Here is a 25,219-nt window from a genome sequence, read left to right on the forward strand (position 1 = left end):
GTCCCTTTAACATTTCTTGTAAGGCCAGTATAGTGATGATCAACTCTTTTAACTTTTGTTTGTTTGGGAAACTTTTCAAATCTCCTCCAAGTCTGAATGATAATTTTGCCAAATAAAGTAGAGTATTCTTGGTTGTAGGGTTTTTTTGTTTGTTTCGTGTTTTTTCCTTTCAGGACTTTGAATATGTCATGCCACTCCCTTCTGGCCTGCAAAAGTTCTACTGAAAATTCCACTGATGGCCTTAGGGGGACCCCTTGTACATAAATATTTGGTTTTACGGCTTTAAAAATTCTCTCTTTAATCTTTGACATCTTAATTATTATGTGTCTTGTCACGGACCTCAGCGGCTTCAGCTTGTTTGGGGCTCTCTGCTTTCTGGACTTGGATGTCTGTTTCCTTTCCCAAGTTAAGAAAGTCTTCAGGGGAGCCTGAATGGCTCAATTGGTTAAGCATCTGACTTTGACTCAGGTCATGATTTCACGGTTTGTGGGACTGAGCCCTGTGTTGGGTTCTGGGCTGACAGCTCAGATCCTAAAGCCTGCTTCGGATTCTGTGTTTCTGTCTCTATCTGCCCCTCCCCAACTTGACTCTCCCTCCCTCTCAAAAATAAACATTAAAAAAGTCTTCAGCTATTATTTCTTTAAGTAAGTTTCCTGCACCCACCCTCTCCTTCTGGGACCCTATAATGTGGGTGTTAGTATGCCTGATGTTGTCCCAGAGTTCTTTAACTTATCCTTATTTTTAAAAATTCTTTATTATTATTGCTTTTCAGCTTGGTTGCTTTCCACAAACAAATCACTGGTCCATTTTCTGCATCCTCTAATCTGCTGTTGATTCTGTCTAGTGTATTTTTCATTTCAGTTATTATGTTCTTTAGCTTTGATGTTCCTTTTTTAAAAAGTTTTTATTTATTTATTTTGAGAGAGACAGAGAGAGTACAAGCAGGGGAGGGGCAGAGAGAGAGGGAGGATCCCAAGCAAGCTCTGTGCTGTTAGCACAGGGCACGATGTAGGGCTTGAGCCCACAAATCTTGAGATCATGACCTGAGTCAAAGTTGGACGCTTAATTGACTGAGCCACCCAGGCACCCCTTAATGGTTCCTTTTAAAAAATCTATTAAAATAGTTTTTTAAATGTTTATTTATTTCTGAGAGGGGGGGCAGGGGCAGAGAGATAGAAGGAGACACAGAATCTGAAGCAGGCTCCTGGCTCTGAGTTGTCAGCACAGAGTCTGATGTGGGGCTTGAACTCATGAACCATGAGATCGTGGCCTGAGCAGAAGTCAGAAGCTTAACTGACTAAGCCACCCAGGCACAACTTGAAAAATATTTTCCATGCCTGGGGCACCTGGGTGGCTCAGTCGGTTAAGCCTTCAACTTTTGATTTTGGCTTGGGTCATGATCTCAATGGTTTTGAGTTCAAGTCCTACGTCTGTCTCCGTGCTGATAGTGTGGAGCTAACTTGGGATATTCTCTCTCTCTCTCTCTCTCTCTCTCTCCTCTACCTCCCCCCCCCATTTCTATGCTCTTCCCCTGCTCATGCTCTTTCTCTCAAAATAAATAAATATGAAAAAAATATGCCTTTGTTGAAGTTCTCACTGAGTTCATCAACTCATGTCCCAAGTTTGGTAACCTTTATGACTATTTAGTTCCTTTAATTTTCATTTAGTTCTTTTTCTGACGTTTTGCCTTTTTTTTTTTTTTTAACATATCCCTCTGTTTCCTCATTTTGTTTGATTCTTTGTGTTTGTTTCTATGTCTTAGGTAGGTCAGCCAAAGTCTCTTGGTCTTGAAAGTAGTGGTCTTGTGTCAAAGGCATCCCATTGTGCCCAATAGTGCAATCTCCTTGGTCAGCAGAGCCAGGCACTTCTGGGATGTCCGTGGGTTGGCTGTGGGCACCCTCCTATTGTGGCTGAGTTGCAACTGCTGTGGGTGGACTGATGGGTGAGGCTGGTCTCACCCTGCCATGGGAGGCTGCAGCTGCTGCAAGCACACTGGTGGGCAGAGCTGGTCCTTAGCCCAGCTGTCTGCAATGACTGGTTGCAACTACTGAGGGCACACTGCTGGGCAGGTCTGGCTCCCAGTGTGGCTGACTGAGAGGTCAATGGTAGCTGCTGTAGGTGTGTGGTGGGTGTGATTAGCTCCGGGTGCAGCTTGCTCAGTGACGGGGCCACAGCTGCTGGGACAGTGCTGGTGGGCGGGGCTGGCTTTTCCCCTTCTTGGGGCAGGAGTTGCTTTGCTGGGGGTGGTGGGGCACTGGTCTTCACCAGCTGTGGTGTGGTGGTGGTCCTTGTGGAGGACCTAGTCTGAGCTGAGGCTGCCTGCCAGATGTGGTGGGGTGAAATCTGCCTTGGAGGGGCGCTTGCTGGGGCAGGAGGGTTGGATGGGGAAGCTCTACAGGTGAAAACCAGGTGGGGATGAGTGGTGCTTGTAAGGTAGGTGGGAAGTCAGAATGAGTGCCCACAAGTGTCTGGCTAGCTAGGCTAAGGAGGGCATGAAAAATGGTGCCCAATAGCACTTCTGCTCCCAAAGAAAATTCCTGCAGATCCCTGCCCCTCCCACACAGGCCCTAAAAATAGTTAATAAATCCTCATGTATAACCCAGGTGCTTTTCAAAGTGCTGCCTCTGTGCTGGGTCTTGGGCTAGGGCATATATCACACTGGCCTTTTAAGAGCAGAGTCTCAAATTCATATAGCCCTCCAGGTGTCCTGGCGTCCCAGGGGTCCCCGAGTCTCCACTGATTTTCATAGCCACATGTTATGGGGGCTCATGTTCCCAGTGTGGGTCCTCAGACCCAGGGGTGCCAGATGTGGGGCGTGATCCCCTCAATCTTCAGGGAGGACCTCCATGCCTGTCATATTCCTCTTGCTTGTGGCTTGCTCTGCTGGGAGTCCGGCTCCCTACCCAGGCTCTGTCCCTCCACCTGTGAAAGGTGGGACCTTTTCACATCTTTATCTGTGGAGGAACTGTTCTGTCAGTGCCTGGACCTGTCCACGAGGGGTGAGCTCAGGGCCTTCCTCCTCTATCATCTTCCTGAGGTCTCTAGTAGGTCACCTTTCACTTTGTTGACGGTTTCCTTTGCTGTGCAGAATGCTTGTATGTTTATTTTGCTCATTTCCCCATCAGGTAGTTGGTCTTTTTTTTTTTTTTTTCTGAATAGATGTCCATTGTCAGATATAAGTAGTGCAGGTGTCTTCTTCCAAAATAATGTATTTTGACTAACAGAATTTCTTCCTTTTAGTGTGGACCAATTTAGCTTTTGTTTTATGGCTTTTTGAGTCCCCTTTAAGAGATCTTTGCCTATCCCAAGGTTTTGAAGATATTCTATTTTATTGTTTAGAAGCTTCATTGTTTTGCCTTTCACACTTAGGTCTATGCTCCATTTCAAATTAATTTTTGAGTGTGCTGTGAAGCTGGAATCAAGATCCATTTCTTTCTTTATAGATGTTCAGTTGACCATTTATTGAAAAGCCTGCTCTTATCTCTACTGATATATGGTGCTACCTTTGATGTGAATCAAGTGTCCATAAAATGCATGGTTCTTTGGGACTATATGCTGTTCTACTAAGCTATTTGCCCATCCTTGCATCAATAACTCAGCCTTAATTACCACATCATTATAAAGTCTTAATATCAGTTCCAAAAGTCCTCCCACTTTGTCATTCTTTAAGATTGTCTTGTTATTCTTGGCTTTTTTCATTTCCACATAAATTTTATAAATAAGCTTGTGAAGTTACACACACACACACACACACCCCTCTACTGGGATCTGATTAAAACTGCAGTGAATCTAGGGACACCTGGGTGGCTCAGTTGGCTAAGCAATGGACTCTTGCTCATCAGGTCATGATATCGTATCCTGAGATCAAGCCCCACGCAGAGCCTGCTTGGGATTCTCCCTCTCCCACTCCCTCTGTCCCTTCCCAGCTGGCACACATGCTCTCTCCCTCTCTCTCAAAATAAATAAATAAACTTCAAAAAATTACAGTGAATCTATAGATCAATTTGGGGAGAATTAACATCTTTAAAATATTGAGTCTTACATACTGCCAACCTGGTATCTTCATTTATTTTTCTCTATGATGCTTAATGCTTTTTTTCTGTAGAAGGCTTACACATTTTCTTTCAGATTTATTCATCAGTATTTGATGTTTATTTGATGCCGTGGTAAATGGTATCTTTTTAAAAATTTCATTTTAATTGCTTATTGTTGGTATACAGAAGGAAAATTAACCCTGCTAAACTTACTTACCATTTTAAGACTTTATTTGTGGAATCTTTTGGATTTTCTATATGTACTACTATGTCTGTAAGTAGTGACAGTTTCATTTCTTCCTTTGGATTGTTACATTTTTAATATTTTTTGTCGCCTTATCATAATGGCTAACACTGCTAATAGATATTAAGAGAGATTGTTACAACAGGTATCCTGGCTTCCAATCTTAGGGAAAGGTTTTTTTTCTTTAAATGTTTATTTTTGAGAGAGAGAGAGAGAGACAGATTGTGAGAGTGCAGGAGAGAGGGAGACACAGAATCCAAAGAAGGCCCCAGGCTCTGACCTGTCAGCACAGAGCCCTAAGTTGGGCTCAAACATGACCTGAGCTGAAGCTGGATGCTGAACTGACTGAGCCACCCAGGCGCCCCAGGGAAAAGCTTTTAATTTTTCATCATCAAATATGATACTTGCTGTAGTTTTGAAAATACACATTATTAGATTAAGGACGTGCTCTTCTTTTTCTAGATAGCTGAATGTTCTTTCTTCTTTTGTCCCTCCCTCTCTCTCTACCTTCCTCTATCCCTTCCTTCCTTTTCTTTCTTTCTGATTCTAAGTAATCTCTACACCCAAAGTGAGGCTTGAACTCACAACCCTGAGATATGCTCTTCTGACTGTGCCAGTCAGGTGCCCTAAATGTTCTTTTAAAATTAGGAATGGATGTTGAATTTTAAGAAGTGCTTTGTTTATATCTATTAAACATGACTTTCCACTTTTATTCTGTTAATGTGTTAAATCATCCTGATTTTCAACCTTGCAGTTTAAAAATTTTTTTTAAGTTTATTCATTTTTTGGTGGGGGGGGGGGTTCAGAGAGAGAGAGAGAGGGAGAGAGGGAGAATCCCAAACAGGTTCTGTACTGTCAGCACTGAGCTTGGCACGGGGCTTGAACTCATGAACAGTGAGATTATGATCTGAGCAAAAATCAAGAGTCAGATGCTCAACCAACTAAGCCACCCAAGGTCTCCTAACTTTGCAGTTTTTAAAAATACAACTAGGTTCCAATTTTTTCCTATTTATATATTGTCAGATTCACTGAGCTAATATTTTTAGTGTATTTGCATGTGTAATCACAAAAGAAATTAACCTGTAATTTTCCTTTTTTTTGTAATACCCTTTTTTATCATTTGGTAGTAACGATATACTAGTCTCAATGAAAGTCTGGGGAAGTTTTCTTCTTTTTCTCTTCTCTGGACAAATTTGTGTAAGATTGGTGTCATTTCTTCCTGAAACGTTAGAGAAAATTCGGCACTGACACCATGTAAGCCTAGAGCTTTTCTCTGGGGGAAGATTTAAACTATTGATTTAATTTTTGCCTAGATACAGATTTCAGATTTCCTATTTCTTCTTGTGTCAATTTTGGTACTTTGCATTTTTTGAGGGTATTTGTCTATTTCATTTAAATTTCAGAATTTACTAACATAAAGTCATAAATACCCTTTAATAATTTAGTTTTATTGTTGTGAATATATTAATTGAGGGATGCTCGGCCTGTTCAGTTGGTAAAGCATACATCTCTTGACCTTGGGTTGTGGGTTTGAGCCTCACATTGTGTGCAGAGATTTAAAAAAATAAAATCTTAAAAAAAAGTATATTACTTGAATCCAAACATCTAGGGTGTTCTAGGGATCATTCTAATTGATCTAGGGATCATTCTAATTATCATTTCATTACTAATTTTTATTTTATTTAACTTTTATGTTTTTTATTTATTTCTGAGAGAGAGAGAGAGAGAGAGAGGGAACAGGGGAGGGTCAGAGAAAGAGGGAGACACAGAATCCAAAACAGGCTCCAGGCTCTGAGCTAGCTGTCAGCATAGAGCCTGACATGGGGCTCGAATCCATGAACTACAAGATCATGACCTGAGCTGAAGTTGGAAGCTCAACCGACTGAGCCACCCAGGCACCTCTCATTATTGATTTTTAACTTAGTTCCACTGGTCAGAAAACATACTCTGTATGATTTCAATTCTTATATGTTTATTGAAATTTGCTTTATCACCCAATACATGGTCTATTTTAGTAAGTGATTTATATGCACTTCAAAGTAATATATATCTTGTAGTTGATAAGCGCTATATATGTATGTCAATTACATCTTTGTTAATTGTGTTGTTCAAATCTAGATCGTTGATGAGTATTACTTGTTAAAAACAGATGTGTGTAAATTTCCCTACATTTATATATATTCCCTATATATATATATGTATACATATATATATATAATAGGTATGTAAATTTAGAAAGGTTTTCTTCATCATGGATTAACTTTCATCATATGAGATGTCCCTCTTTTTAAGGCACATTTGTTTGATATTTATACAACAACAATTTTCTTTGGTTGATGTTTACATGATCTATATTTTTCTATCATTTTACTTTCAACATTCCTGCCTCCTTATTTATCTTTAAAAAAATTTTTTAATGTTTATTTTTGAGAGAGAGAGAGACAGAGTACAATCAGGAGAGGGGCAGAGAGGGAAGACAGCTAGATTATTTTACTACTGTTTTTAGTTGTTATCCTGATCACAACATGTAACTTTGATTTATTAAAGTCTTTAAAAAAATTTTTTTAATGTTTATTTATTTTTGAGAGAGACACACATACACACACACACACACACACATACACACACACAGAGTGCGAGGTGGGGAGGGGCAGAGAGAGAGACACACACACACAGAATTGGAAGCAGCCTCCAGGCTCTGACAGCTCAGAGCCTAATGCAGGGCTCGAACTCAGGGACTGCAATACCATAACCTGAGCCGAAGTTGGACACTCAACAGACTGAGCCACTCAGGCACCTCTGCTCATATATTATGTTTAACTGATTTTAACAAGGGTGCCAAGACCCTTCAATGGGGGAAAGAATAATTTCTTCAATGAACAATACTGGGACAAATAAATCTCCACATGTAAAAGAATGAAGTTGGACCCTTACTTCACACTAATACACAAATATTAGCCCAAAATGGGTCAAACACCTAAATATAAGAATTAACGTTGAAAGTTTTTGTGACCTTGAAGTAAGCAGCCGTTTCTTAGACATGACACCTAAGGCACAAGCTACCAGAGAAAATAGACAAATTGGACTCAATCAAAATTAAAAACTTTTTACTTTCTCTTTTTTTTTTTTTTTAACGTAGGCTTCATGCCCAGGATAGATCCCAGCAGGAAACCCAGCATGCATTCTGAACCCATGACCCTGAGATCAAGGCCAGAGCCTTGACATGTCTTTTTTTTTTTTTTTTTTTTTAAGAAAATAGCAAGTGTTGGTGAAGATGCAGAGACACTGGAGCCCTTGTACACTGCTGGTGGGAATGGTTGCCACAGGACCCAGAAATTCCAAACCCAGGGATATCCCTAAAAGAACTGAAGAGAGAGATGCAAACAGATTCTTGGACACCAGTTCAGAGGAGCATTATTCACAACAGCCAAAAGGTGGAAGCGGCTCAAATGTCCATCAATGGATGAGTAGACAAATTATAGTGTATGTATGTACACACACACACACATATGCACAATGAACTATTAGCCATAAAAAGCCATAAAAAGGATGAAGCACATGCCACAATGTGGATGATCCTTGAAAACATCACGCTAAGTGAAAGAAGACGAAAGTTTACATAATTTGTATGAATCCATTTACATAGGACTATATAGGTATATCCACAGATGGAACACAGATAAGTATTTTCCAGGGGCTGGAGGGAAGGGTGGAATGAGGAGTGACTATTTAATGGGCAGGGGTTTACTTTTTGGGGTGATAAAAGCTTTTTAGAACTGGATAGAGGTGGTCGTTATACAACACTGTGAATGTACTAAGTGCCATTATTCACTTTAAAGTTAACTTTAACGTGGTTAACTTTATGTTCTGTGAATTTCTTCTCAATCAGAAAGAAGTAATGTATCTTTTCCCCTAATTGCTTTGAAGTTTTTTCTTTTTTCTTTTTCTCTTTTGAGTTTTACTATGACATATCTTGGAGTGTTTTCCTTGAATTTGTGGTTTGATGTCTTTTGTCAGTTTTGGAAAATTCTCAGCCATATTCTCTTCAAATATTGCTTCTGCCTCAATCTATCTCCTTTCCTGTCATAGAATTTCCTTCCTGAATTACATGTATGTTAGATTCTTTTTCATCATCATCTAAATTCTCTTGTGACCTATTTTTGTTATTTTCCTTCTCTTTTTCCTTTAGGGCTTCAGATTGAATATTTTCTCCTGAACTGTTTTCCAGTTCACAAATCCTTTCTTCAGTGATATTTAAGTTGATGTTAAACCATCTATGGCATTGCTACTTTCTGTCCTCACATTCCATTTACTTTTTTTTCCCTTTTTTGCTGCTTCCATTTATTTCTGAAATTATCCATCCTGTTAATCAGTTTCCTGAATATAACTGAAGTTATTTTAAAGTCTATGGTATTTCTGACATTTGTATTTCTATGGATCTACTATTCTTTGTTTTTCCTGTTTGTTGGGTGTTTGGTCTTCTGGTATATCTGTATTTTTGATGGCTTGTTGGACAGTACATATGAAAACTGCAGAGATCATCTGAGGCTGTTGCTGGTGGTATTCTCCTCTGGAAGATTTTCTATTGGGAAGGGACATATCAGCTTTAGGCTATGGGCATATCCTTCAATCCAATTAGAAATTAAGCAGATTCAAAGTTAGGCTTCAGTCTTTGAGAAGGTTAGTCAAATTCTGGTTCAACCTCTATCTAGTTCAAGGGTATAGGCTTTTGGGGATCCTGGTGGAAAGCCTAGGGTGCTTAACAGGGCTCATTGTTCTTGGTGGGCTCTGACCTCCAAGTTTACTGTCTTACAAGTCCAATAAGACAAGACTACCTGAGCCTCCTCAGTCATTCACCCCCACATTCTGGTCACTTCTCAGCCATTGTTTATGAATTGGCAAATGCCTCAAAAAGAAAAGTAGTGTTGAACATTGGGTTCGTATCACCGTACTTCCCTTTCCTCTGTGCTCTTGGCTCCTCAAACTCTCGCCACATTAATAGCTCTTCAACGTCTTAAGACAGAATGTTAAAAAATATGCTTTCTCCTGATTCTCTGTTGGTGCTTGGTATGATGTGTGAACTACAACAAGCTAGTATAACATTACCAGAAGCAGAATGTGACCAACTTATTATCGATGGCTCAGAGCCCCCATTCATGTGGCTTAAAGTCTTTCAAAAGTTTTCTTCAGAATCCTTAAATTGATTAATGCCAGTAAAAAATAAAAGAGATTTTATAATTCCCTGAAAAATGTAAGTACTTTATTTTTTTTCCAAAAACTTTTAATGTTTATTTTTGAGAGAGAGAGAGACAGACAGACAGTGAGTGGGAAAGGGTCAGAGAGAGAGGGAGACATAGAATTTGAAGCAGGCTCCAGGCTTTGAGCTGTCAGCACAGAGCCAACATGGGGCTTGAACTCATGAACCATAAGATCATGACCTGGGCTGAAGTCAGATGCTTAACTGACTGAGCCACCCAGGAGCCCCAGTACTTTGATTATTATGGTGTCCTATTTGTTGTTTTATGTCTTTCTTCCCTAATTAGACCATAAATTTATGGGTACAATTCAGATGTATTTTATCTGTCTTTTCATATTATGCTAGCAAATACTCCATAGAATTGAAGTGATTAGGATACATACTACCCCGATCACATCACTAATTGTGTCCAGATAGTTTTAACTCAGAACTCCCCTAGCATGACATAAAGAGGGATTTTGCACTAAGAAACAGACAAGAGGGGCGCTTGACTGGCTCAGTCGGAAGAACATGTGACTCTTGGTCATGAGGTTGAGCCCCACACTGAGTGTAGAGATTACTAAAAAATGGTATATAAACTTGAAAAAGGAAACAGGAAAGAAGCTAGAAATTAACCACCAATTGCTATTTCTGTGTATCATTGGTTTTGGTAGTTATACGGTCTTTGTAAAGATTATAAAGACTTAAAACAATTGAAATGTCCATCAATTGAGAACTGATTCAATATAAAACGCATCTGCCAATATTGAAGGGAATGAGGCAGACAGATCCATAGGCACCAATGCAGAATAATCTCTAAATGCTGGGCAAGAAGAAAATTAGGGTCCGATATTCTTGTTGTTGTTGTTGTTTTTTAAATGTTTTAATTATTTCTAGGAGAGAGAGAGAGAGAGACAGTGTGAGCAGGGGAGGGTCAGAGAGAGAGGGAGTCACAGACTGAAACAGGCTCCAGGCTCTGAGCTGGCAGTCAGCACAGAGCCCGACGCGGGGTTCGAACCCACGAACTGCGAGATCATGACCTAAGCGAAAGTCGGACGCTTAACCGACTAAGCCACCCAGGCGCCCCTAGGGTCCAATATTCTTTTCTGGCACACCTATTGCTTCCTATATTCTTGGTCTCAAACGGTGTTAAGTACATGTTTTCTGATTCCATTCTTTTTTTTTTTTTTTTATTTCTTAATGTTTATTTATTTTGAGAGACAGAGACAGAGACAGAGGATGAGCATGAGCAGTGGAGGGGCAGAGAGAGAGAGAGGGAGACAGAATCTGAAGCAAGCTCCAGGCTGAGCTGTCAGCATAGAGCCCAATGCGGCGCTCAAACCCATGAACCGCAAGATCATGACCTGAGCTGAAGTCGGACGCTTAACAGACTGAACCACCCAGGCGCCCCCTTCTGATTCCATTCTAGCAAAGAGCAAATGGAAGCCTGTCAAAGCATTTCAAAATGCTTTGAAACTGCAAGCTTTTGTGAGAAGAAATTTTAGACAAATTTAAGGGAATTATTGATGCAGTTGCAAAAAGGGAACAGAAAATTGTGCAGTAGAGCCATTTAGGAGAAACTTGCAAGGTTAAGATGAAGACAGGAAGCAATCACAAAAGCACAAGTTCTAATTGCTTACAAATGTAACTGTTAGAACATCCTGTGACAGTGTGAAGTCTATATAGATTTCTGGACTTAAATGGTATAAAGTTTTCTTCAATGATGTTACATTTATTCTTAAAATACCTGATGCTAGGGGTGCCTGGATGGCTCAGTTGGTTAAGTGTCTGACTTCGGCTCAGGTCATGATCTCACGGTTTGTGAGTTCAAGCCCCACGTCAGGCTCTCTGCTGACAGCTTGGAGCATGGAGCCTGGTTCACATTCTGTGTGTGTGTCTCTCTCTGCGCCTCTCCTGCTTACACTGTATGTCTATCTCTCTACAATAAACAAACATTAAAAAAGAAAAAAATACCCGGTGCTCATTTGTTGCTGTGGATAACCATATTCCCACTGTCCTCTGCAGCCCTCTTCTGTAGATATGAGGTAGGGACTCTTCTGTTTGGCAGAAAGCCTGAACAATATCTTTTTTTTGTTTTTTAACCTTTGGGCTAAAGGAAATTTAATAAGATCAGTGACCAATTGGTAACTTGTTCTAAAACTATGTGCAGAAGAGGTTTTGTTGGGGAAGGATGATGTGTATATTATGCTAACAATTATAAAGGTGTGTATGAAAAAATATGCACGTATATGCACAAAATCTCTCTGCAAGTGCACATGAAATACCTAGGCAACACAGATTGCTGGGAGAAGCCCGGGGACCACATCAGGGAGATGTACCTTCACCTTATACCTTTTTGTACTATTTTGACTTTTTTTTTACCGTTTGCATATTATTCAGGAAATAATTTAAGATGATTTTTAAGTACAAGAAAAAGGGTTGAAGGGGGAAAAATTTTTTAATTCTTATATAATTTCACAACAATACTGCAAGACAGATGTGTTATTCTTATTTTAGAGAGAGGAAAACGGATGCTCAGAGATGAAATAACTACCTCAAAATCATAAAGCTAGAGGTAGAATCCAGGTAAAGCGGAATCCAAAGCAAAGGCATCTTTCAGTTTTATCTCTTAAATGTTTATTTATGTATGTTGAGAGAGAGAAAGAGAATGAGTGTAGAGAGAGAGGGAGAGATAAAGTCCCAAACAGGCTCCATGCTCAGCGCAAAGCCTGACTCAGGGTTCCATCCCATGAACCGTGACATCATGACCTGAGACAAAATCAAAAGTCAATGCTTAACTGACTGAATCACTGAGGTGCCCTACAATTTTATACTTTTAACACGTAAATACCTTGGATGGTAGTTATGATCAAACTGCAAAAAAAAATTAACATTTAATTACATTTAGTTGATATATTTAATTAACTAATAAAACTCAAATTCCCTAGATGCAACCCTATTGATCAATTGAAGTTTTTAAAAATATTTATTTATTTTTTGAGAGAGAGAGAGGCAGAGAGGGAGGCACAGAATCCGAAGCGGTGAGCTGAAATTGGACACTTAACCAACTGCGCCACCCAGGCACCCAACCATTCAAGTCTTTTTCTGCTGTGTAAGAAATGGCTATAGTAAGTGAGAAGGTATGCTTTTTCTAATGCACTCAAAATTCAACTAAAATTCAAAACTTTTCCAAGGACTTTACAAAGGTGTTTGTAACAATGTTGATTTAAAAAAAAAACTCCCACAATGTTGCTTCTCTTTCTTTTCCAGAAATTTCAAAAAGATTACACCAGTGAAGACAGACAAGTTTCCGTCAACCCTCAGAGCTATTAGCAACAGACCAGCCTGATAACTGAAGCACCTGGCAAATTATAAGGATTACTCTCACTACGGAAACCTCCTTATGTTCCTATAATTAATGTTACAGTAAAATCTACAAAACCATACCTTGCACCTTCTTAAAGAAATTAGACAACGTTCAAATCTTTATCCTGAGACATCAAGAATTCCCTTGGAGTGAGGCTGGGGGGGGCGGGGTGTCTCCTAGCCCCCTCCCGAGGGTCCTTGTGCTATCATCTCTAGCCCACTCCTCTGGCTGCAGGCCTATCTCCAGATCAGGCAGATATATTTGCTCCTAAGTGGCGGAAGCTTTGTTTTATCACTATGCCTTAGGCTTAACGGTGACTGCAGCCTACTGAAAGTGATAAATGACTAGAATTTTCACATAAAGCTTTCTTCTTCTAAAACAGGAACTGGTGCTTGAGGCAAGACAGCCTTTCCAAGAGTCTTTTCAAAAGGTCTTTTCAAAAGGCTGCGGAAGTTCTCCTCTGGACCTGGGACCTCTGTAGCCTCCGGGAAGAGGAGTGTGTGCGGGCTGAACAGGAGGGGAAAGGCAGGGGTGCCTGGTGGACCCAAACAGCGAACAAAAGACCACTAGTCCCGAGACCTCGGCGGGGCCCTCCCCGGGCTGGAGGATGCCTGCGCAAGGCTCTCCCTTTGTCACCACCGGGAGGCGCTTTTTAGGGATCAGTGCTTTTCACACAAGGAAGGAGGCGACAGATATTGCTGGGGGACACTAAGTGCCAGGCGCTCGCATGAACCCCGTTCTTACTCTCCCGGCTCTGTGTGGCTGCTGCTGTGACCTGTACTCCTCGGGCAAGGCGTTGCGGCTGGAGGCAGCGACATGACTGACCCGGCCAGGAGGCGGGCCAGCCCAGGTTCACCGCCCAGCTGCCCAACCGCTTGGAACGCGGTGCCGATCGCGTCAGTCTCACCGCCCAGGAGTTGCCTGCTTTGTGTGTTTCCGTCATCCGGCTAGCAGAGTCGGTGAGGCAACGCAGACAGGCAACTGAGATTCCGCTTTTGCCCTGAGCGTAGCAGCGCCGGGCCTCCACCGGAAGCTCCGTTCTCCGTGCGCCACGGCTGTGAACCTCCTCACTGTCCCGGGCTGTCTGTGTGGACTCCCAGCTGAGGCGGACTCCAGCCCGAAGCCCAGTGCCACGTGGGAGCCCGAGTGCCAAGGGCACTTAGGCCTGTCAGCAGTAAATGCCGTTTGAAGAGTGCGGGGGACTCTGCCTGCTGCTCCGCAGCAGGAGCGTCTGCCCCGAGGTGACAAGACTCTGACGTTCCCGCAGTTATTTGCGGTTTCTCGTCCCACGTGTCGGCACTGCGCTGTCATCTGAGTGATTTTTCAAATGTCATTTGTACTATGCTTTCGTTTTCGCCTCTATAAACCTCCCAACCCCTGAGATGCAGCTCCCCTCTACTGTAGTTAGGATACACGGGTCACCAGAAGCTAGGTGCTGCAAACTTGGCCTTTCTGGGTCTGACGAAAAGTAAATCATGCATTTGAATTCTGAAAGACCCTTCACCTTCCACCTGTCTAGGCCGCTCTTGTTTCAGCCGTGTGTGGTGTGCGGTGTGTGGTGATGAGGAAAAGAAGCCTTCCGAAAGGAGGGGTCAGATCAGGGTCACCTCGGGCTGAGGGCCCTACATCTGCCTCTACACCCTGAGCTTAGGGGTGGCCTCCGCAGGAAAGGGCGCCATCTTGAGGCCGAGGGCAGAGACTGAGGGTAAGAGAACCAGACAAGACCAACATATGCTTTCCTCAAAAGGAACTTTTATGAAAAGCTTGAAGGTAAAGGAAACAAGAGTAAGGGAACTCTATATTTGTTTTGCAGATTTACTGATTTCTCTTTAGTTTCCTGGAGCCCCCCTCAGTGACTGGCCAGGTTGTTGCCACCAATTCTGCACACCCATCCTGGGCATCTTTTCAACACCTGGGCGTGCTTTTACCCCTCCTTCTCCTCAGCCTGCACTTGGGTTTGGTGGCCACCCTGGCTCTTGTGACCTCTTCCTGCCTTTTCAACACTTTAGTAAAGACAGTGCCCCCCTTCCCCACCTTCCTGCCGCCAGCTGTCTGCTGATACACTGGTGCAGGGCTCCTGTACGGGTACAGGTGCTCTCCTGTGCTGGGTGAATTCTCCCTAGATATCTCCTTACCCATGGGCTTCTAGAATCTTCTCATCATCATTGGCCCTATGGTTTCCAGCCTATTTCTTGCCTGCTGGCTTGTTTGCTAAAGCAGGTTCTGCTAAGCCGGCACCTCTACCTACTCTCTTTAGTGACCCTATTATTTAAAATTTTAGGTGCCAGTCTGCATCAAATTCACATTTTCCAAAATGCGTGAGCCTCCATACAGCTGCCCATTGGAAAAGCCCCACCTCTCTCACCTGTTTGTGTCCTTGACCTCAGCTGTCACACTTCTCAGCCCTTCCTACCACTGAGCATTGTGCAAAGGGCCCGTGGTCAGGATGCCCCATGACCTGCCCTGCCACTTGCTGAGCTTCTCTGAGGGGCAAAACAGAATGGGGTTTAAGAACACAACCTTGGTAAGTTATTGGAGTTCTCCAAACTTGTTTCCTTGTCTGTAAAATAGGGGTTAACAAAAGGGTTGTTGCAAGGATTAAACGAGTTAATGTGTGAAATGCTTAAGAGAGTGCCTACCATATAGAAGCACTAGATGTTGGCTATTATTGTGATTAATCATCAACTTTAGAGTGTGTGTATACACACAGGTATACAGAAAGAGAACGTGTGTGCATGCACTAGCTCACCCTCAAATAATTCCCTCTGTTCACGGCCCTGCTTCTTCCCTGAACCTTAGAATTCCTTGAGTGAGTACCATGCACACGTTCACAAAGGCTGTTCCAACGGTCTCGGGGTTGGGAGGTGGCCGGAGGTCAGGAACACTGCCCCTGGGCTATCTCAGTTTCTTTCTGACTCTGCCAGGTAATAGGTGAGCGATCTCCGGCCAAGTTTCTGGATATTCTCTGAGTCTCTTCATTTGCAGAAGAGGAAAGGAACTATCCCTTCTCTGATTGGGATATTGCCAAGATAAAGATAATCATGTGTGTACACCACTCAGCAGGTGCCTGCCACACCCCAGGAGATCTGGAGCTGCTAGTTTGCTCCAGCCCAGCTTCACAGCACAGATCTGGAATGGTAGCTTCTATCTCAATGGATTCTCTGTTCTATTTGTTGCCATTAGGTTCTATTCTTAAACTGACTTGATGAGGAATTTAACATAATCGAATATTTTGTAGATAAAAAGTCAAAGAACCGTCAGGATCTTTTCTCAACTATTTAAAAAGCCTACAGTTACAATCTAGCCAGTTGAAGAGAAATTAGATTTAATCCCATGGGGTTTTAGTGGTATAAATGCCTGAAGCCATCAGGCAGGATTAGGGAGCTGCTTTCCTGTGGATGCTCTTTGGACTGTAGACTGTATTCTTAGCCGCTTTTGTCTGTTATAAACACTGAGTCTTCCTTGAAATAAAACTCCTAAGAAACACTTTTTATCTTTGGTATGTGTAGAAAACAAAAAGTAAAAACAACCTATGTCTTAAGGATTAACAAAGTTTTCCAAGAAGGGCTTAAAACTGAAATAGCAACCTGTTCCAGAGTAATTTCTGGTCATTTTCTAATTTTTAAAGTACTAAGCAAGAAATGACTCAACTTCATACACTGCTTCTATTCATAAAGCTGATTTCCCTGTTGGTAGTGCTGGGACTATGAAGAAATATGCAATTGCCTTTGGATCGTTATTCAAACTTTGGTTCTAAGGAACCAAAGCTCATATAGGGGATGACATGGGCAAACATGTGCACACAAACACAACACACTGCCTTCAGAGTTACAGAGATGATGACTAGTTGGAACATAAAAACTTAATGATGCCAGTTACACTTCAAAGCCATAAAATGGTAGGTTCAAATTGCAATGGCTGATGACAAATCTTCCCTAAGACTGATGGAAAGCTCCATCCTGTTAATTCACTCATTTCATTTCTTAGCTCTTGTAACAATTCTGTATTTGGCCCTGAAAGGCACCTACTATTTACAAAAAGTCTTGACCTCTGCTAGGGCTTGAAGCAATGTGAAGAGGGTGAAAACACATTAACAGAGACAGTAGCATTGTCATTAAACACTCCTACATCTCCTGCTTATTAAGGAAAATCACATCTCACCATAAAGGAAGGAGAGCAAAGGGAACAAACTAAGTTAATTTTTACTGGAATAAAGTGAGGTGGAGAGGAGTATTTCCTACTAATTTATGAAAATACTACTAAAAGAAAAAATTATTTTGTAGGTATTGAGGAAGAAGCCAGCCTCAACACAGCCTGCTCTAGAGAATAAGGTCAAACACTCAGGTAAATTCTCTAGCATACAGAGTCTGCTGAAAGTATGAGAAGAGCCACTGAGCCAGTGAATCTCAAGGGATAGGATGTAATAAATAACCTCTGCAGCTTCTAGAAATCCTTTAACTACTCATGCACCTAACAAGAGAGCCCCAGAATACATACAGCAAAAACTGACACAGTTGAAGGGAGAAACTGACAATTCAACAATAATCACTGGAATCTTCAATACTCCACTTTCAATAACAGAATAGCTAGATTGAAGATAAAAGAGGAACAAGAAGATCTGAACAACACTATTAAACAACTAGACCTAACAGATATCTATGGAGCACCCCACCCTATAGCAGAATATATATTCTTCTCAAGTGAATATGGAACATTCTCCAAGATAGACCATTTGTTAGGTCATAAAATAAGCCTCAATATATTTAAAATGACTGAAATCATACAAAGTATGTTCCCAACCACAATGTAATGAAATTAGAAATCTATTAAGAGAAGAAAATTTGGGTAATTCACAAATATCTGGTATTTAAAAAACATACTCCCCTAAAAAACCAATGAGTCAAAAGGGAAATCACAGGGAAACTAGAAAAAAAAATCTGGGATAAATGATATAAAAACCAGAACATACCAAATCCTATGGATGAGCAAAATTGTGCTTAAATGAAAACTTATAGCTGTAAATAATTACATTAATAAAGAAGAAAGATCTGAAGTTTTTCCACTTTAAGAGAGAAAAAAAGAGAAAGAAAAAACTAGGTCCAAACCAAGCAGAAACAGAAAATAACAAAGATCTGAGTAAAAATTAATGAAATAGGCAAATTAATGAAATCAAAAGTAAGTTCTCTGACAAGGTCAAAATTTGTAAACCTTTAGCTAGATTGACCAGGCCAAAAAGAAAGGAAAACTCAAGTTACTAAAATTAGATATTAAAGAGGGGATGTTACTACCAACATTGCAGGAATAAAAAAGGATACAAGGGAACCTTACAGACAATCTCATATGCCAATGAGTAAAATAACACTGATGAAATGGACAAATTCCTACAGAGATGCGACTGTAGGAACTGACTTAACCAGAAATAGAAAAGACCCATAACAAGTAAAGACAGTGAGCCAGTAATCAAAAAACTTCCCATAAGGAAAAGTTCAGAGCCAGATGGCTTCACTGGTGAGTTTTACTAAACAAATGAAAATTATCATCAATCCTTTTTTTTTTAAATATTTTTTTATTTATTTCTAGGAGAGAGAGAGAGAGACAGCGTGAGCAGGGGAGGGTCAGAGAGAGAGGGAGATACAGACTCTGAAATAGGCTCCAGGCTCTGAGCTGGCAGTCAGCACAGAGCCAGACGCGGGGCTCGAACCCACGAACCGCGAGATCATGACCTAAGCGAAAGTCGGATGCTTAACCGACTAAGCCACCCAGGCGCCCCATCATCAATCCTTCTTAAACTCTCAAAAAACAGCGGAGGAGGAAACACTTCATAAATCATTACATGAGGTCAGCAGTATAGATATTAAAGCCAGAGAAAGAGATCACAAGACAATTATAGATCAATACCTCTTAAGAATACAGAGGTATAAATTCTCAGCAAATACCACCAAAGTAAATTCTGCAACATATAAAAACATAATCCTATTGTGACCACTTGCCTGGGGATTTATCCCAAGAAGGCAAGGTTGGCTCAACATATGAAAATTGATCAATGTAATATATCCTATTAATGCAAAAAAGGACAAAACCTATACAATTATCACAATAGGCATAGAAAAAGCATTTGACAAAATCCAAAACTCATGATAAAAACACTCAACAAGCTAGAAATAGAAAGGAACTTTTTCAACCCGATAAAGGGCATCTATGACAATTCCACAGCTAACATCAAACTCAGTGGTGATAGTCTGAAAACTTTCCCCCCCAGATATGGAACAACACATGGTTGTCTGCTTGCACCACTTCTATTCAACATTTCCACTAATGGAGGGGCTAGCCAGGGACAATTAAGCAAGATAATGAAGTAAAATGCATTCAGACCAGAAAGAATGTTAAATTATCTTTATTTGCAGATGACATGACCTCTTATAAAGAAAATCCTAAGGCATCCACTAAAAGACTATTAGAGCCAGTAAATGAGTTCAACAAGGTTGCAAGAAAAAAAAATCAATGTACAAAAATCCATCATGTTTCTATAGAAATTAAATAAATAGAAAGACATCCTCTCTTCATGGATTAAAAGACAATATTGGTGGGATGACACTACTACCTAAAACAATCTGCAGATTTAGTGTAATTCTGATCAAAATCTCAGTTGGCATTTTTGCAGAGATTGAGAAACTGATCCTAAGATTCATATGGAAATGCAAGGGGCCTTGGAGAGCCAAAACAACCTTGAAAAAGAACAAAGTTGGAGGACTCACACTTCCCAATTTAAAACAGTACAACAGGCAGAGAAGGACAGATACCATATGTTTGCACATATAGGATGATTAGGAGGAACTTAGCGGAGGACCGTGGGGGAGAAGAAGGGGGAAATAGTGGGGGAGAGGGAGGGAGGCAAACCATGAGAGACTCTTGAATGCCGAGAACAAACTGAGGGCTGATGGGGGTGGGGGGGGAAGGGGGGTGATGGGCATGGAGGAGGGGACTTGTGGGAATGAGCACTGGGTGTTATATGGAAACCAACTTGACAATAAACTATTTAAAAAAAAATAAGGAGACTAACTCCCCCCGCCCCACACACACAAAAACACTTCGTACAAAACAACAGCAATCACTATCATGTGATACTGACACAAGGACAGAAATGGAGACCAATGGAACAGAACTGAGAGTCCAGACATAAACTCATATATTATGCTTAACTGCTTTTTGATAAGGGTACCAAGACCACTCCATAGGGGAAAGAATAATTTTTTTACAACAAATGGTACTGGTACAAATGGATAGCCACATGTGAAAGAATGAAGTTGGACCCCTACCTCACACAAAAGATAAATTTTAACTTGAAATGGGTCAAAGACCCAAATATAAGAACTAAACTATAAGACTTTTGTTAAATTTTTGTCATCTTGAATTAGGCAGTGATTTCACAGGTATGATACCTAAAACACAAACCAAAGAAAAAGCTGGACAAATTGGACCCCATCAAAATGAAACACCTATACTTTGAAAGATACTATTAAGAAAGTGAACAATAGGATAAAATATTTGCAAATCACAGATATGATAAGAGCCTGATAATCTGGAATACATAAAGAGCTCTTACAACTTAACCACAAAAAGACAATCCAACTGGGAAAAAAATGGGCAAAAGACTCAAACAGACCTTTCTCTAAAGACATTTAAGTGGTCAACCAGCACATGAAAAGCTGCCCGACACCAGCAGTCATTAGGGAAATGCAAATCAAAAGCAAGTCAAAATACAAATAACAAGATGCCATTTTGTACCCACTAGAAATGGCTAAAATATTTAAAAAGCATAATAATAATAATAATAGTAATAAGTGCTAGTGAGGATATAGAGAAATTAGAACACTTGTACACCGCTGGTGGGTTATCCACTGCTGTGGATAACAGGCTGGCAGTTTTTCAACAAGTTCTAGAGTTGCCATATGACCCAGCAATTCCACTCCCAGGGACAGACCCGAGACAACTTTTCGTTCTTTTCAGAAACCTGTACAAAAGGTAGAAACAACCTAAATGTCTATCACAGGACAAACAAGATGTGGTCTATTCATCCATACAATGGAATATTATTCAGCCAGAAAGAAAGGATGAGTAGTGATTCAACTTCCAAGAACTTGCAAATGTTACACTAAATGCAAGAAGGCAGACAAGAGGCTACACACTGTACAATTCTATTTATAGGAAATGTCCAGAATGGGTAAATTCATAGACAGAGAGTGGATTAGCGGTTTCCAGGCTGGCAGGGTGAGCGGTGACTGTTAATGGGTAGAGGGCTTCTCTTGGGGGCGGGGGGTGATGAAAATGCTCTAGAATTAGACAGCTGTGATGGTTGCATCACAAAAGGACAAATTTTATGGCATGTGAATTATATCTCAACAAAAAAAGATAAAATCTTCAACCTCTAACCAATCTGAGAATGACTGCTTTTGTGAACCCATTACTGATGGGATCAAATTCTGAAGGGAATGTGGGAGTAAACTCTCATCCCTCAGTACGCTGACACAAGGGGTTCGGGATTCCCTGCTCAGGATGTTTATGCATACTGATAATCCTTTAAGCATAGGATTCGGCAGAACATAAAATACTTTAACATTCTCCTTGTCAATACAGCAAAGAATTATTCATTTCCACTTGTAAAACTGCTCTCCTCCAACTTTAAAGATTTTGCTGCTTTTAAAAGGTTACTGTACAAACTAAGTAGAAAAACACCCTGGACAGATATAACTTATTACAAATCGGTGTGTATTTTGGAAAATTTTCCATAGACTCGTTCCTTCATCCCACAAGTATTTATTGAGCACTTACTATGTGCAAAAAGCACTCTACTAGGCATGGGGGTGGAGGGGATATAGAGGCAAGCGACACAGCTAAATGTCCCTGCGGTTGTGGGGCTGATGTTCTCATGGAGCAAGAGATTATCAGAGAGGACGGTGACCTTGAAGCCAGTCTAAGGGAGTAACTCCACTGAATGCCTGGTGGACAGTACCACACAGGACGTGCTCGTGCGCTGGTGGTATTCGGGCGCCAGGAGGCACCAGTGTGGAAATGCCAATAGGAGAAGTGTCACTGTTGTCCTGCGGGGGAGCCGTGAGCACACTTTCTCTGTGAAACACACACAAATGAGACTGGGGTACATGATCTCCAGGTCGGCCTTCCGAACACAGGTGGGTGAATAATACTCAACGGCACGGTCTTTTTATTTTATTACTTATTTATTTTAATACAAAGCTTTGGCATTAGCAATTTTATGAAAAAATAAAATGTACTAAAAATAAACGCTTGTGTGGCATGATTGGTAAATGATGCACAAAAATAGGTTCTTTTTTCCTTCAAGGCAATCAGTCAGAAAGCAGTTTTTTTTTTTCTTCTTCAAAACCACTCTACCCTGTAGAATAGAAGGGGAAAAAAAGACAGAGGTCAAGAATTAGTTAAAAGGGAGTGGCCAATATTTTAAAATAATAGAGAAAGTGATCTTAACTGAAGGGTGGGCTGGGGCTGTCCCCCACCATTTCCCACACCCATTTGGGGAAGTCAGTAAGCCATTAGCATTTTCCTGAACTCAGCAGCTTCAGATCTGTGGTCAAGTGGCTCAGTCACCTTAGAAGTGTGTTAGTCCGCCCAAAAGGAATACAGGGAAAAGCACAGGCTAATCAGCATCTAGCTTAAAAATGCAGGGATAAATGTCATACAATTCTTAACTTTTCCTGGTTTGAGTGCCTGTTCTCAGTGCTGAGTGTCCTGAAATCTGTAGCTGTCTCTTTAAAACAGGATCCCCCTTTATACCTCAGACAAGAGTGTCTACATTTAGTGTGAAATAAAATTTGCGGAGTGTAGACTTCTGGGATGTGTGGCTCTCTCCCGGGACTTCCCCAGACTATGTGCGCGCAGGTGTCCCTAAAACCAGTGTCTGCCGGGGTCTTGGGAAGCCCCTGGCCTGCCCTGGGGCGGTCGCCGCCCCTCAGCAGCCTGGCTTTGTGGGATGGCCGGCCCTAGCTTCCCGAGGCCTCTCGCAGCTGGTTCCCTTCCTCGGCTCCCAATCTGGTCTCCAGCCATGCTCTCTCTTCTCTCGGCTCAGTTCTAGACCCACACTTGGAACTATTCCCTCTCTGGACGCCACACAACTGTCCAGCGTCCCTGGCTTTCCTCTCCCCCCTGGGCTCTGCAGTCATTGAACCTCCAGCCTCCAGTCTCTCCCACGCCAAAGCAACTTGTAAGGAAACATCTCTGTGCTGAAAGGCCTTAGCATCACCTACTGTTTACAAGGACACAGTCCAGATTCTGTGGCTAGCCTACTGCCACCACCGCTCCCAGCAGGTGCATCAAGCCCATCGCTCCCTGACCCGGCTCTGCTTTGTCCTCTTTGTGCCCTATTTATGCCTGGCCTGGTTCCTGGTGGGTTCTCTCCAGGAAGCACCAGGTCCCCTGTGTCAGTTTGACAGGGAGAGGCCCTGCCATCCCTCCAACTGGTGCCTAAGGCTGAACACTGCACCCTGCACAGTAGGGCGGGGCCTGGCACCCAGGGAGGGTTGCGGGTGGGGTGCCACAGGAAGGCCGCTCACCGCCTCACACAGAGCTCTGTACTGGACTGTCCACTGCAGTCCCTCCTAAGATCACATTCCTATTTTATACAATTTCCTCAGAAAAGTCAAGTATTAGGAGAACTTTCAATAGGTGAGTCAAGATTTTTAAACTTTATTTTGCTCTTCTAAGAAACTATAAGCTAATGTAGCTATAAAATTAAAGGTACTTATGGGGGGGAGAAAAGCAAGGGAGTCCAATCAGGGGTCCCCAGTGCCTTTCCCTTTCTTCGTGCCATCACATTTCTAGAAAGCCCACTGTGTTCTCTTCCACCACATTATTTCTAGCCTTAAATGGCTCACTGGAGCAGTCAAAGACCAGCAGTGTGAAGGAAAGAGGCAGGCCCAGAAATACTGGGCTTGAACCCCAGGCCCTCTTCCTATGGCATTTCTCAGGGGTCATGCAGTCCTTCTGGGCCTTGCTTAGGTTATTTTGTATACATATCTCAGGCTCAGAGTGGCTGAGAGGAGAAAGAGGTGGATTCATTTTCACACTGGGGGCAAGTTCAAATCTTTGCTGGCATTGCTACAAGGAAGGCAGTCACGGAAAAACAAACAATTGAGGATGGGTGCCAATGTAAGCAAAAGGTATTCGGCTGAGAACCAGAAATCCAAAATTCTTTAGATCCATGTTTCTCAAACTGCAGGCTGCAGACTATTACTGGACTGTAAAATCAATGTGGGAGTTCATGACCAGTATTAACACCACCACCAGTACAGAAAGCAGATCAGAGATTACTGCGTCAGGGAAGTGCTTGTGAAACTTGTTTCAATTGTACACGTGCGAATGAATACATGTCACAATATAAAATGTAGTTCTTGTGGCAGGTGGTAAAAAAAAATTTTTTTTAGAAATAGTTTTGATATCAAGGTTCTAAAAGAGGTAGCAGGCCAGTATGGCACACAATACCTCTTCCTGGGCTCTGATCCCTCCTAGGAAAGGACCATTTAGGACAGACAACTGAAGAGGAACTCTCAGAACTGGAAGGAACCTCAGACTTGTGCCTGATGCATGGCCTGCCTCTGAACAGTGCCCGCCCTGTGGTTTCTGGCCGCACAAGCAGGCCCTGGCAATCCACCAGCTCTCAAGGCATCCCATGTCATGGATGGGCACTGCCAATCGGCAGGAAGTTCTTCCCTGTATTAGGTGGCACTCCACCCCTCCTCTGTGGATGCCTCCAGAGCTCCTGAACTATGTTGTAAGCCCCCTCCGTGTGCGCCGGTTAGTATCACGGGACTATCGTGAGTGGCACAGGGGCAGCCTGGGTAGAAAAAGAGCCCCACTCAGGAGTAAGCTCTTGGGAGGCCCTCAGTAAACAGCACTAGTCTCATCTGTGGGAGCCCTTCAAATACTTGGAGACATCCCTTACATGGCCCTCATCTTTGCCCTTCTATGCCAACATCCCAGGACATCAACGATGATTACATTCTCAGATCCTTTTATTTTGAAATACGTCAATGTTCCTCTTACAGTGTGAGTAGAATAATTCAGAAATACTGAAAAGAGAGTCAGACAGACAGAAACATCCATTCCTCTGATCTGGCTCATACATGTCTACCACTGCACCTCCGAGCAGCCAGCTCACCAGGAGTACTGGTGGGGACACCCCGAGCCTGCTGAAGAGCAGGCATCCTGGCCTCGGGCTGGGCTATAGGATTCTAGACTTGCTCCAGTTATTCTACAACACTGACCACGTCACATTCACCTCCTCCGGCTCAGATGGTTTTGAATTTTGA

At 42.0% G+C, this 25,219-nt stretch overlaps 1 protein-coding gene across 3 annotated transcripts in view; it reads right to left on the reverse strand.

Moving 5' to 3' along the window:
- RNF130 (ring finger protein 130) overlaps nucleotides 1-25,219 on the reverse strand; it is a 137,291-nt gene that overhangs the window by 4,660 nt on the left and 107,412 nt on the right. Inside the window, exon 9 of one of the 3 annotated variants that reach the window (XM_039252797.1) lies at nucleotides 22,271-22,290. The exons of the other annotated variants lie outside the window; for them this stretch is intronic. Coding sequence (XP_039108728.1) covers nucleotides 22,275-22,290 — 16 coding nt within the window. The 3' untranslated portion in view covers nucleotides 22,271-22,274. Of the gene's footprint in view, nucleotides 1-22,270; nucleotides 22,291-25,219 lie in introns of those variants that run through there. 3 annotated transcript variants of the gene reach the window in all.

This window comes from Hyaena hyaena, unplaced genomic scaffold (genome assembly GCF_003009895.1).
Source record: "Hyaena hyaena isolate Hyena2069 unplaced genomic scaffold, ASM300989v1 scaffold_428, whole genome shotgun sequence".
Lineage (NCBI taxonomy): Eukaryota > Metazoa > Chordata > Mammalia > Carnivora > Hyaenidae > Hyaena > Hyaena hyaena.